The sequence below is a fragment of the Rattus norvegicus genome, chromosome 1 (assembly GCF_036323735.1).
Source record: "Rattus norvegicus strain BN/NHsdMcwi chromosome 1, GRCr8, whole genome shotgun sequence".
NCBI lineage: Eukaryota > Metazoa > Chordata > Mammalia > Rodentia > Muridae > Rattus > Rattus norvegicus.
The window spans coordinates 234,990,123-235,004,276 of record NC_086019.1 but is presented as its reverse complement, the minus strand read 5'-3'; the positions used below and the strand labels follow the sequence as shown (position 1 = coordinate 235,004,276).

Below are 14,154 nucleotides of genomic sequence, written 5' to 3'. Positions count from 1 at the left end.
ACTGGATACTCGGTTGCAAGTCCCTCACAGTGAATTTCATATGTCCCAGTAGGCATTTTTCTTCAGAGCTATTGGAGAATAGATCCATACGAAAGCATTCAAGTTGTTGTTAGATTTCTGGCACTGTTTTCAGTCGTGTGGGTGACTGTTTCACCGCTGTCCATCTGCCGAGTCTATGCTTCTAGGAGCTGTTACATTCACCCCTGCTCATTGCGTCTTCCGAGTAAAAATGATCTCTGATTCTGACTGCCTTTCAGCTACCAGCTAGGCCAACACTTATCTTTTTAAGGGCTGCTGGCTACAGATCAGCCTGCTCTTTTAAGAGGTAACCTACACTGTGCAATACCCATTGAAGGGACTTTGCATCCAGTTCCAGGTTGTAAGAATTAGGATTTGTAGTTTTTTGGAAACAGAATTTTGACAATTTTGCCTACTATAATACTTTGAAATCTTCACAATAGCTTATTCATCACTGTGACCTAGGATGAAACATATGAAAATTTACATTTACAGAGTTATCAATTCTAAAAGGAGAGATGTGTTACAGAGGATTTATAATAAAAATACTTTATTTCTGGATGGAAAGATTCAGTATTACACATAATTTATTTCTGTCCCAAGTCATTGTATAGTCAGTATTATAAAACTGATATTTGTCACAATGTTTCCTTGAAAGAGAACCTACTGATTCTTACATTGCCAGAAAAGAATGTATACACACACACACACACACACACACACACACACACACACACACACAAACACACACACACACACGAAGGAATATTTGACCAAATGGAATAGTGGTAGAGGAAAGATTTGTTCTACCAAATCTATTGTAATAAACACTGAGTGGTGGCCTGGAGAGGTAGTTGTGTTTTTAAAGTCAGGCCTTGAAGCATGACAATCTGACTTTCACCCCTAATCCATGAATCCATGGAAAAATGCATGGATGAGTAGAGGTGGGAAAGGGATCTCCAGGACATATTAGCCTGCTAGTCTAACTAACTAACTAGGTAAGTTCCATGCCAATGAGAGAGCCTCGAAAGAGGGAGGGAGAGGGAAGGAATTGAGACAGGGACAGAGAATATGAATATGAATGGGAGTAGTGCTTGAGAGATACTACCAAAGCTTAACTTCACATGTGCACATGCACCCATACACACCTGAATAACACTAAACACACACACAGGCACACAGGCACACATATACATATACATGCACAAAATAATATCAGACCTCCAATAAATATGTGTATCTTTGTATAAATGAGAATTTTATTTTTCATGAATCTATTTTACCTAGTCAACATGCACATGCTGAGCATAATAGTGTATCATTATAATCCCATCGTTAGAAAAGTGGAGTAGAACTCTTAAGTTCAAAACCAACCTCAACATTATAACAAAATATATTAGTAAACAACAAAAATAAACCTAAAGCTAAAATGACATTGATTTCATAGGAAGAAAACCTTTGTTTATAAGAACCTTCAAAATCAGTTTCATGGATCAGCGGGCAAAGGATCTAAAAAACTAGTCACAACGCATGAAAACCGAGTGGCCAGCAAACGTGTTGAATGACTGTAGCTATGCTGTCGAACATAGCCCAGGCTGGCCTTGCTCTCATGGTCTTCCTTTCTTGTTCCTCAGCCCTGGAATTACAGCATTTACACCAAACACAACTTAAGGTAAATATATATTTTCACTTTAAAACAAGTGGGCTTTGCTTTGATTTGCAGTGCTGGCATAGAATTCATGTTTGCATACATGCTAGTCAAGTACTCTACTACTGAGCTGTGCCAACAATAAGTAGAGTATTTCTTTATAGCACTTTATATAATAAAAGGAACCTAACTGCTGATCCCTAAAAGTGAAACACTTAAATAATCTTTATATTGTAGGATATTCTAACATTATTAACAGTAGCTTTAGGAGGATGTATGTATAGTTACACACACACACACACACACACACACACACACACACACACACACACACACACACCCAGAGAGGCATAAACAGCTCTAAGATGTTTTGTTAAATAAATAAGAGCACATTATATTGTAGTTATTTGGAGAAACACTGGAGGAAGGGTAGGTTGCTCATACTTCCCCTTGATAATACATTCTTACCTCTTAATAGCCCTAGCCTACAAGAACCACGTCTATTTCCTTGTACATAAACACCATTCCAGGAGGTGCCGGAGCCAGTGTAGAATTTGTATATATTCATTCTTGCCAGGAAATACATTAGAGTGTATATTTTAAATTTCAAAATGCTACTTAGTGTATGTAATAGATTGTGGTAGTAGTAGATTGTGCTCTAGTGGGCCTTGAGAAGAAATAATGTTTAAGAACTTGCTAAAACTTTATAAAATGTTATCCTTTGAACACTTTCGAGTGGCTTCAAGCATCAAGTGTTTTGATGATAGCCTGTTTGGGAGTACAGTAGATGATAGGCAGTTAGGTATATCTTATGTTTTTAATTGTCTACCATTTGATTTCCCAGGTTCTTATGTGGTCAGGAGCAGTCTGAGCTCATTGGGAATGTACTGCTTTGTGGTTATATTGGAAACCCAAATGTAACTTCTTCAGGTTGCCCATAGCAGTCACATAATTTTAGTAAATAATCCTATGGAACTTAGACTTGTCAGTTTGTAGCCCTGTTGCAGAAATGAACTTAGTGGTGGTCTTTACTGGATTGAATTTAAGAAGACTCATTTGAAGTCAAGAAACATTATCTAATGAACCAAGAATTCCTTTAGAATCAGAAACCCTACACAGTGTAAGTGGATCAGCCAGCCAACCTCAGGGCCACTGAGTGCATTTTTAACATATGGAAACAAATTCAAGTTTCTGTTACAATGGATTTTGTCCTTTAAATGATAGTCATGCCCTTCCACCCTTTTTGTCTTTACAAAGGCCCCCACACTCAGGAAACTAAATGACTTATTTTGGTTAACATTGTCTGTCCTAGGATGAACTCTATAAATAGTAACATTGTAGAGAAACTCCCTGTCCTCAGTGAGTGCAGTGAGAGAGAACGTAAGTAACTTTCCCCTTAAACTGTCCTGTGATTTCTCCCGCTTCCTTCACTGATTCCGTGCTTATGAACAATTCCCTTTACCTACAGTCAGTCTGGTATTCACAGTGATGCTAGGAGTCTTCTTGGTAGCATGAATTTAAAAACTTGTGACAGAATTTATATTTATTTTAACCAGACTAAGAAAAACATTTTTTGTTTGATTTCTATTTCCTAGCTCCCTGCTTGTTAAACCACCAGATTTTCCTTTGTGCCTTTTCTCTCTGGCACACACTTTCTTTTCTTGAGTCCAGCTTGCACACACTGCTCTCTTGATGGTCCTATCTTCAGTTACTTCATATGCCTCCAGTTTACTAGTTTGTGACTCTGGGATGAGTGAGTCCTGGTCACTCTCTTCTTATGGGTAGCTTTTGTCATTCATGCAGCTCCTACATAGTCAGCTTTCTTCCCCTGCTCTTCTACGTGCAGTTACACAATGCTTTCCCTCCTGTTTCCCTTTTGGTCGGTGGCATAGCAGCCTTTCACCTAACTGCTCTTGTATCTCATCTATTTTATCTGGTTGGAGCTCTTGCAATGTCTCTTGTAGGCCTGTTAAAGTGATGTTAATACAGCTTTATGTGGTTCTCAAGTTGAACACTTAAAGCATTTGGTACCAACTAAATGTATAACGATTCCTCTTTGAGTAAGATAATTATCTTGACATAAGGAAGAATTTTTTACAAAGATACTAGAAAGCTTCTCAACTGACTAATGAACTTAACAATTATACGTGATTTCATTTACCATTGAGAAGGATTTCTGCTTTGAATTATGATTCATGTTCTTCTTCTTGAATTACATCCAAAATAACATATTGTGTAAATTTGTCCTCAAAATATACTAATTGATTCTGTTGAACTAGCACATGTTCCCGTGGTGTGTAATTTGCTTTGATATTCCCTCGTAAATAAGGCAAATCATGAGAGATGTACATTGAAGGAGCACATAAGCTCAGAGTATTAAACTCTGAATGGTGATAGAAGTGCTTGCTTATTTAAATATATATCCATAGGTGACACTTTATTTTCTACACTACCGAGTCACTATGAATATAAATGCATTATTTTACATCTTTACATTTGGCAGTATATTTTTGGTTCAATGAACAGAAAAACTCTGGTGTAGAACTCTGTTATAATGAGACACTCATTACTGCCAACTTTTTAGACTTTTAAAAATTGGTCCAAGGCCATTTTGAGCTTCAAGGACCCTTATTCTTTATTCACTGATTAGTTAATTATAAAAACTATTGATTTACTTCATTAAATCCAACATTCTCTATTTCTCTCTCAATTCATATTTTAGACATTTAATTACTTACTAAAATTAAAACATATTGAAAAATATTTATGATTTTTAGAAACGTTTCTGGGAATTCGTTTAGAAAAGCAAATAAAATTAAAAGAAGAAATTTCAGTACAGTTATTTTTTTTTCCTAGGGACCTGGGTGAGGGCTAATAGCAGCTGTGTCAGGTTATTAGAGATTATATGAAGAGTTATAGGAAGTAAGGTCATTGGAGTTGCTGATGAAATGCTGACGGGAGTCAGTTTCCTATCTCAATCAGAAATGCTTACTTGAATTTTCCTGCATTCACCTAATGGAAATTAAAGTGGAAATCACTTTCTAATGCACAACCTCTTAACACAGATCCAAACATCACTTAATATTTAGCAGAATATCAATTAATATTTGAACAAATTTGAATCATAGTTTTGTTAGAAAGTGAAAATAGCATGCAATGTAAAAAATTCTCCTCACTTTTAGTGCCGGTTGAAACAGTGTTGAAAATGGTCTCATCCAGAGAATGCAGAAATAACTGTAAAGAGCACTTATAGTCTTTCCAGTGGCCTGGAGTCCAGTTCCTAGCACTTATAAGAAATGGCTCACAACTGCTTTCAACTCTAGCTCCCGCGGCCTCTGGAGATACACACTTGCATACAAATAGGATACACTCACACAGATATATCTATATAAATAGTAATAAAAACATGTCTTTTAAAAGTTGTTTTGTTTACTTTCAAATAGTAAATATTCCACAGTAGTTTTGTTTTTCTTCAATAAAAGTAGATATTTAAGTTTAGAAGATAATATAAATTCTATAAATATTCAATTATAAATATTCATTTGTAAGTTATAGTGCACTATTTACACACACACACACACACACAGAGAGAGAGAGAGAGAGAGAGAGAGAGAGAGAGAGAGAGAGAGAGAGAGAGCGCACATTTAACCTGTTTGGGGCTTTGGGCTAAGATAATAATAATTTGTAAATAAAATAGAATGGGCTGGGTTCTATCATTCTCAATTTGCATCTTGTGACTGGCTTTACTGATCAAGAATAGACCATCTTCATGACTTTTGCTTTTCCCTACATTCATCAGCTCTGATGCTGAGTGGAGATGAGGGAATAGTTCTGTGGCTTTATAATTTACCTCTATTAATAAGGAGCCCCACCCCAAACAAAATTAAATGATGAACATAAATTGAAAAGTATCATTTTTTAAAAGAATCTTAACTTATTATAGAACAGGATATATCCTGTAGTGTGTATATATGTACATGTATGTGTGTCTGCATGTATGCATGTGTGTATGCATGTATGTATGTATTTTACCACTGGGGATGTGTCTCTGGCTTTGCTTACTACAGTGTGACTCCACCCTTGGAAAGTGTTCTCACCGTCCCAGCAGTATGCCTTGTCCCGTCTCGGATGCTGCAGAAACTGATTGCTGGGCGTCTGTAATCCACTGGTGCAGGTGCTTAGTCCTTCCCCATGCACTGTCAGTCCTGGAGGGTGGAAGGTGCTGTGTAGAGTCAAGCCCTAGTTTCAGGTTGTCCTGAGACGTCTCCAGGTGACCAAGAACATTTCGTATATTGCTGTCCTTGATAAATCTCTAGTAGGATTTCACTTCTAAGATTCTTTACACTTCTGGTTTATTTCTACTTTAATTATAAAATCTCATAAATGTATGCAATTACTGATAAGCATTTATTGTGCATGGATATCATAAGAATAACAAAATTTAAAAATAAAATTTACATGCCCATCAAAATTTATTGTGCTATCAAAAGGACCTATACCATGTTTTACTTTTATTTAAGTGTTTTGCATACTTAAAATCTCTCTTTTGAAAATTTGTATGTAAAATCTACAAGAAAATGTACTCTTTGAAGACATGTACAATATTACTTAAAATAATGACGTTAATAAAAACAGAAGAAGTAAAACCTTGAAGATTATGAGGAATGTGAAGTGTTTAGAGAACTTCAGTAAAACACATTGTACAGTACATAGCTAATACTAGACGAACCCAATAACATGCATATGCCTTTTAATATTAAGATCTCTATGACATCTACGAGAATAAAAATGTAGACATTTCCCTTCCATGTTCACATGTCCTCTTATACTGATAATCATTACTGTTTTGTTTATGCAGCCATTTCTAGGAGACTGACAGACAGCAGACTTCCTGGTGTCATGTTTTTTATAGAAATCACTTAGTAAGAAAATAAATGAAATACCAACTGCCGCAAGCTTACAAGTTGTCTTAACATTGTTTCTAGAATGTAGCATTTGATAATTACTAGAATTCTCAGGAAAACAAAAGGCCATTAGTCCAATGACCTGGTTAGAACTGCCCAAACCTTTAGAGCAAACTTGATATTGCAGATAGCTTCATTATAGCCACTGGGCAGGTGCAACAGGAAGCTCCCAGCCTTTCAGAATGAAGCTTCTTCAAGCCTCTAGATTGTCAAGTGGTTGTTAATCCTGTGTGTGTGGTGGGCTGGGGGTGGGAGAGGAGTATAAGCACATGAGTGCAGGTTCCATTGGAGACTAGAGGCACTTAATCATCTGCAGCTGGACTTACCGGTGGTTGTGACTGCTTGAGATAGACTCTGGGAACTAAGAGTGTCCTCAGGGGAATGATGGGCCATCTCTCCAGCCCTGAGCCTCTAGATTTTAATCACCAATTTATAGGACATGTTAAATACATTGCACAAAATTTAGTATTGCTGTTCACCAAGTCTAGAATGCAAGAAAGCCTTTGAAGTAAAGGACCCATTTTTCCCCTCTAGAGGTTAAGAGGCAACATGTAAAAAGAATGAGAAACTTTTATAGATTAAGGTATGAGGCACCTTATTGCACTTTGGGAAATGTGTTAGTGTCTTGATTTGAACAAACACACATTGTAAAGGTCATTGGAATAATGAGATTCAGGTGCTATGATAGAACTGTTTATGCTTTAATAATTTTAATCTCTTGAGACTAGAGAAAGGGATCAGTGGTTAGCATGTATCTTGCCCTTGTGTTGGATTCCCGTCACCTGTAGAGGGAGGCTTACAACAACTCCGGTTCAGAGTCCAGAGTATTTTTTTGGCCTCAGTGAACACCTGCACACAGACATTCATATATGTAATTATTGGAAATAGATATTCGTAATAATTTTCATTTCTTAGAAATAACAAACTGTGGCTCGTGTGGTGGCTCAGTGGAAAAAGATTCTTACTACTAAACCTGATAGTCTGAGCTTGTTCTAGAATGCACTTGGTGGAAGGAGAATGTTTTCCAAGTTCTATATGCCGCCGCCACCGCCGTCTCCTCCTCTTCCTCCTTCCCCTCCCCCTCCTCCTCCTCCTCCTCCCTGTGATCCTAGAATTGCTTTTAATAATCCTGCATGTGTGGATGGAGGCAGAGAGTAAAAGGAAAGGACATGGTGATAGGTATTTGAAAAATGAGTGCATGAAATTTGTTAAGGTAATTTTAAACATTTGAGTGTTTAAATTTTTGTATTACGGGATTTGTATTTACTGTTTTACTTGAGATTGTAATACAATTATATCATTTCCTAACATCCCTCTGTTCCCTACAACCCCTTCCATGTAACTTGCCCTTGCTGTTTTTCAAATTTATGACCTCTTTTTCTTTAATTGATTTTAATTATGTATATGTGTGAATGTATTCCTAAATGTGTAAAGTACAACCTGCTGAGTCCATAGAACGTTCCCTTTCTGTGTATATGTTTAGGGCTAAAGAGATCATCCATTTTTATCCAATACCAAATGCTCAGCCATGAGAAAAAAATTATACTAGTAATATTATATGGACAGAGATGGTTATTTTTAATTAAAAATAATTTACTTTTAGTCTAAAACTTAAAATGGTGTAGAATTTTATGTCATCAAAGTCGGTGAGACACTTTCAGAATGTCAGACATAAAGCTCTGTCCGTGCACTGAGAAGAAAATTGTAGCATTATTTGCATGTGTACCATAGCTGATAGAGACAGTTACTTTTTAAAGTTTTTTTTTTTTGGATTTTTTTTATTCTTTAATCTTTGTTTTTACAGTCCAGACTTTATTCCCCTCCAGCTGTTCCACATCCCAAACCTCCTCCCCACTTCCACTCCCACCCCCATCTCCAAGAGGATATTCCCACCCCACCAGACCTCCATACTCTCTGATGCCCCAAGTCTCTAAGGTTTAGATGCATCTTCCCTGACTGAGTCCAGACCTGCAGTCCTCTGCTGTATATGTTGTATTGGAGACCTCATCTCAGCTGGTGTAGGCTGCCTGGCTGGTGATCCAGTGTCTGAGAGATCTCGGGGATCCAGGTTAATTGAGACTCTGGTCCTCCTACAGGGTTGCCCTCCTCCTCAGCTTCTTCCAACTTTTCCCTAATTCAACCACAGGAGTCAGCAGCTTCGGTCCATTGGTTGGGTGCAAATATCTGCATCTGACTCTTTCAGCTGCTTGTTGGGCCTTTTGGAGAGCAGTCACGATAGGCTCCTGTTTGTAAGTACACCAGTGTCAGGCCTTGGAGCTTACTCCTGAACTGATCACACTTTGGTCCTTTGGCTGGACCTCCTTTCCTCAGGCTCTTCTCCATTCTTGTCCTTGCAGTTCTTATAGACAAGGACTATTTTGGGTCAGAGTTTTCTACTGTGGGATGGCAACCCCATTCCGCCACTTGGTGTTCTGTCTTTCTGCTGGAGGTGGACTCAACAACTCCCTCTCCACACTCTTGGGCATTTCATCGTCCCTCCCTCTGAGTCCTGAGTGTCTCTCACCTCCCTGGTCTCTGCTACATTCTAGAGGGACCCCCTACCTCCTACCTCCCCAGGTTGTCTGTTTCCATTCTTTCTGCTGTCCCACCCACAGTACCTGATCATCTTCCCCTCTTCAACTCCCTGTCGCCTTTCCCACCCAGGTCTTTCCTCTGCTCTCCTCTCCTGTGATGCTTTCTTCTCACTCCCAAGGGGGATTGAGGCATCCTCACTTGGGCCCTTCTGCTAGTTAGATTTCTTGAGATCTGTGGACGGTATCCTAAGTATTCTGTACTTTTTTTTTTTTGGCTAATATTCAATTATTGAGAACATACCATGCATGTCATTTTGGGTCTGAGTTACCTCACTCAGGATGATATTTTCTTTTTTCTTCTCTTTTACTGGAATTTTTTTTAAATTTACATTTCCAATGTTATCTATTTTCCTGGTTTCCCCTCCAGAAACCTATCCCATCTCCTCTTCCCCTGCTTCTGTGAGGGTGCTCCCCCACCCAGCTACCCACTCCCTCCCACCTCACCACCCTGGCACTCCCCTGCACGGGGGCATCCAGCCTTCACAGGACTAAGGACCTCTCTTCCCATTGATGCTGGACAAGGCCATCCTCTGCTTCATATGCAGCTGGAGTCCTGGGTCCCTCCATATGTACTCTTTGGTTGGTGGTTTGGTCCCTGTGAGCTCTGGTGGGTCTGGTTGATTGATGTTGTTCTTCCTATGGGGTTGCAAACTCCTTCAGCTACTTCAGATCTTTCTCTAACTCCTCCCTAAGGGACCCCATGCTCACAGTAATGGTTGACTGTGAGCATCCACCTCTTTTGTTGTCAAGCTCTGACAAAGCCTCTACGGAGGCTATATCAGTCAGGCTTCTGTCAGCGTGCACGTCTTGGCATCCGCAATAGTGTCTGGGTTTGGTGACTGCATGTGGGATGGATCCCTAAGTGGGGCAGTCTCTGGATAGCCTTTTCCTTCAGTCTCTGCTCCACACTTTGTCTTCGTATTTCCTCCTGTGAGTATTTTGTTTCCCCTTCTAAGAAGGACTGAAGCATCCACACGTAAGTCTTCCTTCATTTTGAACTTCATGTGGTCTGTAAACTGTATCTTGGGTATTCTGAAGTTTTTCTAGTTCCATTCATTTGCCTAAGGATTTCATGAAGTCATTGTTATTAATAGCTGAGCAGTACTCCATTGTGTAAATGTACCACATTTTCTGTATCCATTCCTCTGTTAAGGGACATCTGGGTTCTTTTACAGCTTCTGGCCATTATAAATAAGGCTGCTATGAACATAGTGGAGCATGTGTCCTTGTTATACGTTGGAGCATCTTTTGGGTATGCCCAGGAGTAGTAGAGCTGTGTCTTCAGGTAGTATTATGTTCAATTTTCTGAGGAGCCTCCAGACTGATTTCCAGAGTGGTTGTACCAGTCTGCAATCCCACCAACAATGGAGGAGTAATCCTCTTTCTCCACATCCTTGCCAGCATTTACTGTCACCTGAATTTTTGATCTTAGCCATTCTGACTGGTGTGAGGTGGAATTTCAGGGTTGTTTTGATTTGCATTTCCCTGATGACTAAGGATGTTGAATATTTCTTTAGGTGCTTCTCAGCCATTCGATAATCCTCAGCTGAGAATCCTTTGTTTAGCTCTGTACCCCATTTTTAATAGGGTTATTTGATTCTCTGAGTTCTTCGTACATAATGGATATTAGCCCTCTATTGGACATAGAATTAGTAAAGGTCTTTTCCCAATCTGTTGGTTGTCGTTTTTCCTATTGACAGTGTCCTGGGCCTTACAGAAGCTTTTTATTTTTATGAGGTCCATGTGTCCATTCTTAATCTTAGAGCATTGGTGTTCTGTTTAGGAAATTTTCCCTTGTGCCCATGTGTTCGAGGCACTTCCCCGCATTCTCTCCTATTAGTTTCAGTCTATCTGGTTTTATGTGGAGGACCTTGTTCCACTTGTACTTGAGTTTTGTACAAGGAGATAAGACTGAATCAATTTGCATTCTTCTATAAGCTGACCACCAGTTGAACCAACACCACTTGTTAAAAATGATGTCTTTTTCCACTGGAAGGTTTTAGTTCCTTTGTCAAAGTTCAAGTGACTATAGGTGTGTGGGTTCATTTCTAGGTCTTCAGTTCTATTCCATTCATCTTCCTGCTTGTCTCTGCAGCAATATCATACAGATTTTATCACTATTGTTCTGTAATACAGCTTGAGTTTAGCTTTTCCCCAGAAATTCTTTTATTGTTGAGAATAGTTTTTGCTATCCTGGATTTTTTTTTATTCCAAATGAATTTGCAAATTGCTCTTTCTACACCTATGAAGGATTGAGTTGGAATTTGGATGGGGATTGTATTGAATCTGTAGATTGCTTTTGACAAGATGGTAAAATTTTTGCTATATTCATTTTCATTATATTAATCCTGCCAATCCATGAGCATGGAAGATATTTTCTAGTCCCATCCCTTTGCCTGTAAAACTCAGGATGTCCTCATTCTTAATAGCTGAGTAGTATTCCAATGCATAAATGAACCACATTTGCTGTATCCATTCTTCTGTTGTGGGACATCTGGGTTTTCAGCTTCTGGCTATCACAAATAAGGCTTCTATGAACATAGTCGAACATGTGCCCCTGTGGTATGGTGGGCCATCTTTTCAGTATAGAAAAGACTGGTATAGCTGGGTCTTCATGTAGGCCTATTTCCCATTTTCTGAGGAACCTCCAGATTGATTTCCAAAGTGGTTGTACCAGTTTGCAATCCCACAAAAGTACTATAAATCTAAGAGATTTCAATGCTAGCCATCTCCTGTTGGTCAGTATTCTGGAGAAGTATTTGAGATAGGTCTGCGTTGCTGTACTCTTCCCATGACTGCCACTTACCATGGACCTGATGCAATGTAGGGTTTTAAGGTTTACCCCTTGCAGTGGATCTATTGTGTTGTACCCTTTGTGTCTGCCCCTTGCCATGAATCTAATGTGATGTACCCTTTCTGTTTCCCACTTAACCGTGGTCCTCATGTTTGCTTTTCAGGTGCAGCAGGTACAGACAGTTCAGCAGGTCCAACATGTCTACCCAGCTCAGGTGCAGTATGTGGAAGGAAGTGATACTGTCTATACCAATGGAGCAATGTAAGTTGGATGCTGTCATCTGATTACTTCCCCTAAGTTAGGGAGATACTGTTCTTTCCAGTACAGCCCTCTAGTCCTGGGGTTGTTGCCATGATTTTTAACATTTATTTTGTTTTTGTTTTACTGTAACAGAGTTACTTAATTTAAACTAATATTTAGAGCTTTTTCTATGTTTATTAATAAAAATGCCTGTATTTTCTTCTTACTTAGCCTTCCCAGAATATTTTTAATTGTTCAAATTGTGTATGATTCAGCAATTTTCCCTAAATTGAAAAAAAACTTTTATTTCTTGTTGACAGTGTTCGCGTTTTAGTAATGTCTTAGCATCTGTGATTTTTATATGTCAAGCTGGATATGTTCAAGGTTTGTGTTCATCTGAAATTTGTATAAAATCATATATAACAAATTCTGTAGACCTCCACCCAGTTAAATCTACATAAGGCAATGATCTCCCACAATTCTTACTTTCATACTCAAGTCAGCATTCCCTTCTGCCTTGTCCCTTTGCATTGACAAGAGTAGCACTTTGTATATTTACTGGTTTTCTGCAGTCACTGGATTGAAAGTGAACGCATTATTATAAATGAAGGAACCTAAACTTACTCCAGGTTGTCAAAAATGATTCTAGCCTGGGTTTTTGTTAGTGGACAGTTTCTGATTGTGCCTAGGTGAATTCAGGTCTCTGGGTGTCTGTCTTCTAGCCCTCTGGCTTTTGTACCCTTTTCATCTCTGGGGTGTATTACTGCTGCAGTGTGAGCTCCTAGCATCCCAGCAGTAACTGCACTCCTCCGCCATGTAGCTTGTATGCTTTTCGCATACTTGCAGTATGGCTGCTTGTGGAGATGACTCTTCTGTCTTCGCTTCTCTCCATGGTGCTTTCATTGGTCCCAATGATACCAACCTGGGAGCTCTCAGAATGCCTGGATTTTACCCACTACAGTAACTGAAACAAGACCAGGATGCAGACAGAGTCCATTCAAAGTTGTTCATTATATTATTATGACTAAAAGCTTAGATTTTGTTTAATTATATATTAGTATTCTATTCTGAACCTTCTATTATTCCTTTATGGCTGTGGGATATACTCTAATCAAATTCAGTTGTCAGAAGATTTCAGGATATATTTAATGCTCCTGACCTGAGGTCTGGAACATGATAGTGGTAAATGGAAAGAAAGCTCCTCTTTTGTCTCTTGTTTTCTTTTGCAAATTAGAATACAAAGTTGGTCTAATTATGGCATTGCAACCATAATTTGTTTTTGTCAAAATTTACTATTTATTTCCTCATGAGATACCCCTCCTTGTATCTTTCCATATGTGGTCACGCTTGCTATTTTCATAGTACATGTGTCCCCATTGCTTCTCAAACCTTTTTCTTTCATATCCCTTTCCTAGTTTAATGATCTGTCTATACTTCTACACCCATATGATTATGAATCCGGGGATGAAGAGAGGGCTTAGCCGTTAAGAGCGCTGGCTGCCTCCCAGAAGGCCCATGTTGCAGCTCATAACCATCTATAACTTGTGTTCCAAGGGAATGGCCTTTTCTGGCCTCTGCAAGCACTAGGTATGCACAAAATACATGAAACCAAGACATTCATATGCAGAGAAAATTAATTAAAAATAAAGCTTAGGATCTACATAAGAGAGAGCACATGCAATGCTTTCCAAGTCTAGGTTACCTTAGTTGATATAGTAGTATCCAGTTTTATCCATTTTCCTCTAAGTTTTGTAACTTATTATTCTTTATGACTGAATAAAATACTATTGTGTATATTTTCCACATTTCAATGAAATTCGACTTTCTTGCTATTGACAAAAAAGGAGTGGTAAGATTGGTGTGCATGTAGTTCTTCATATATTCTACATAATTGGC

The 14,154-nt window shown here is 38.7% G+C and overlaps 1 protein-coding gene across 11 annotated transcripts in view; it reads left to right on the top strand.

The window, feature by feature from the left end:
• Positions 1 to 14,154, top strand: part of Rfx3 (regulatory factor X3) — a 259,528-nt gene that overhangs the window by 118,713 nt on the left and 126,661 nt on the right. For all 11 annotated transcript variants that reach the window (NR_172644.1, NM_001395594.1, XM_063268579.1 and 8 more), the window contains one exon: positions 12,182 to 12,279. Coding sequence is in view for 10 of the 11 variants with exons in the window: in NM_001395594.1 (NP_001382523.1) it covers positions 12,182 to 12,279 (98 nt within the window). In the remaining variant the exon portion in view is untranslated. The remainder of the gene's footprint in view (positions 1 to 12,181; positions 12,280 to 14,154) is intronic.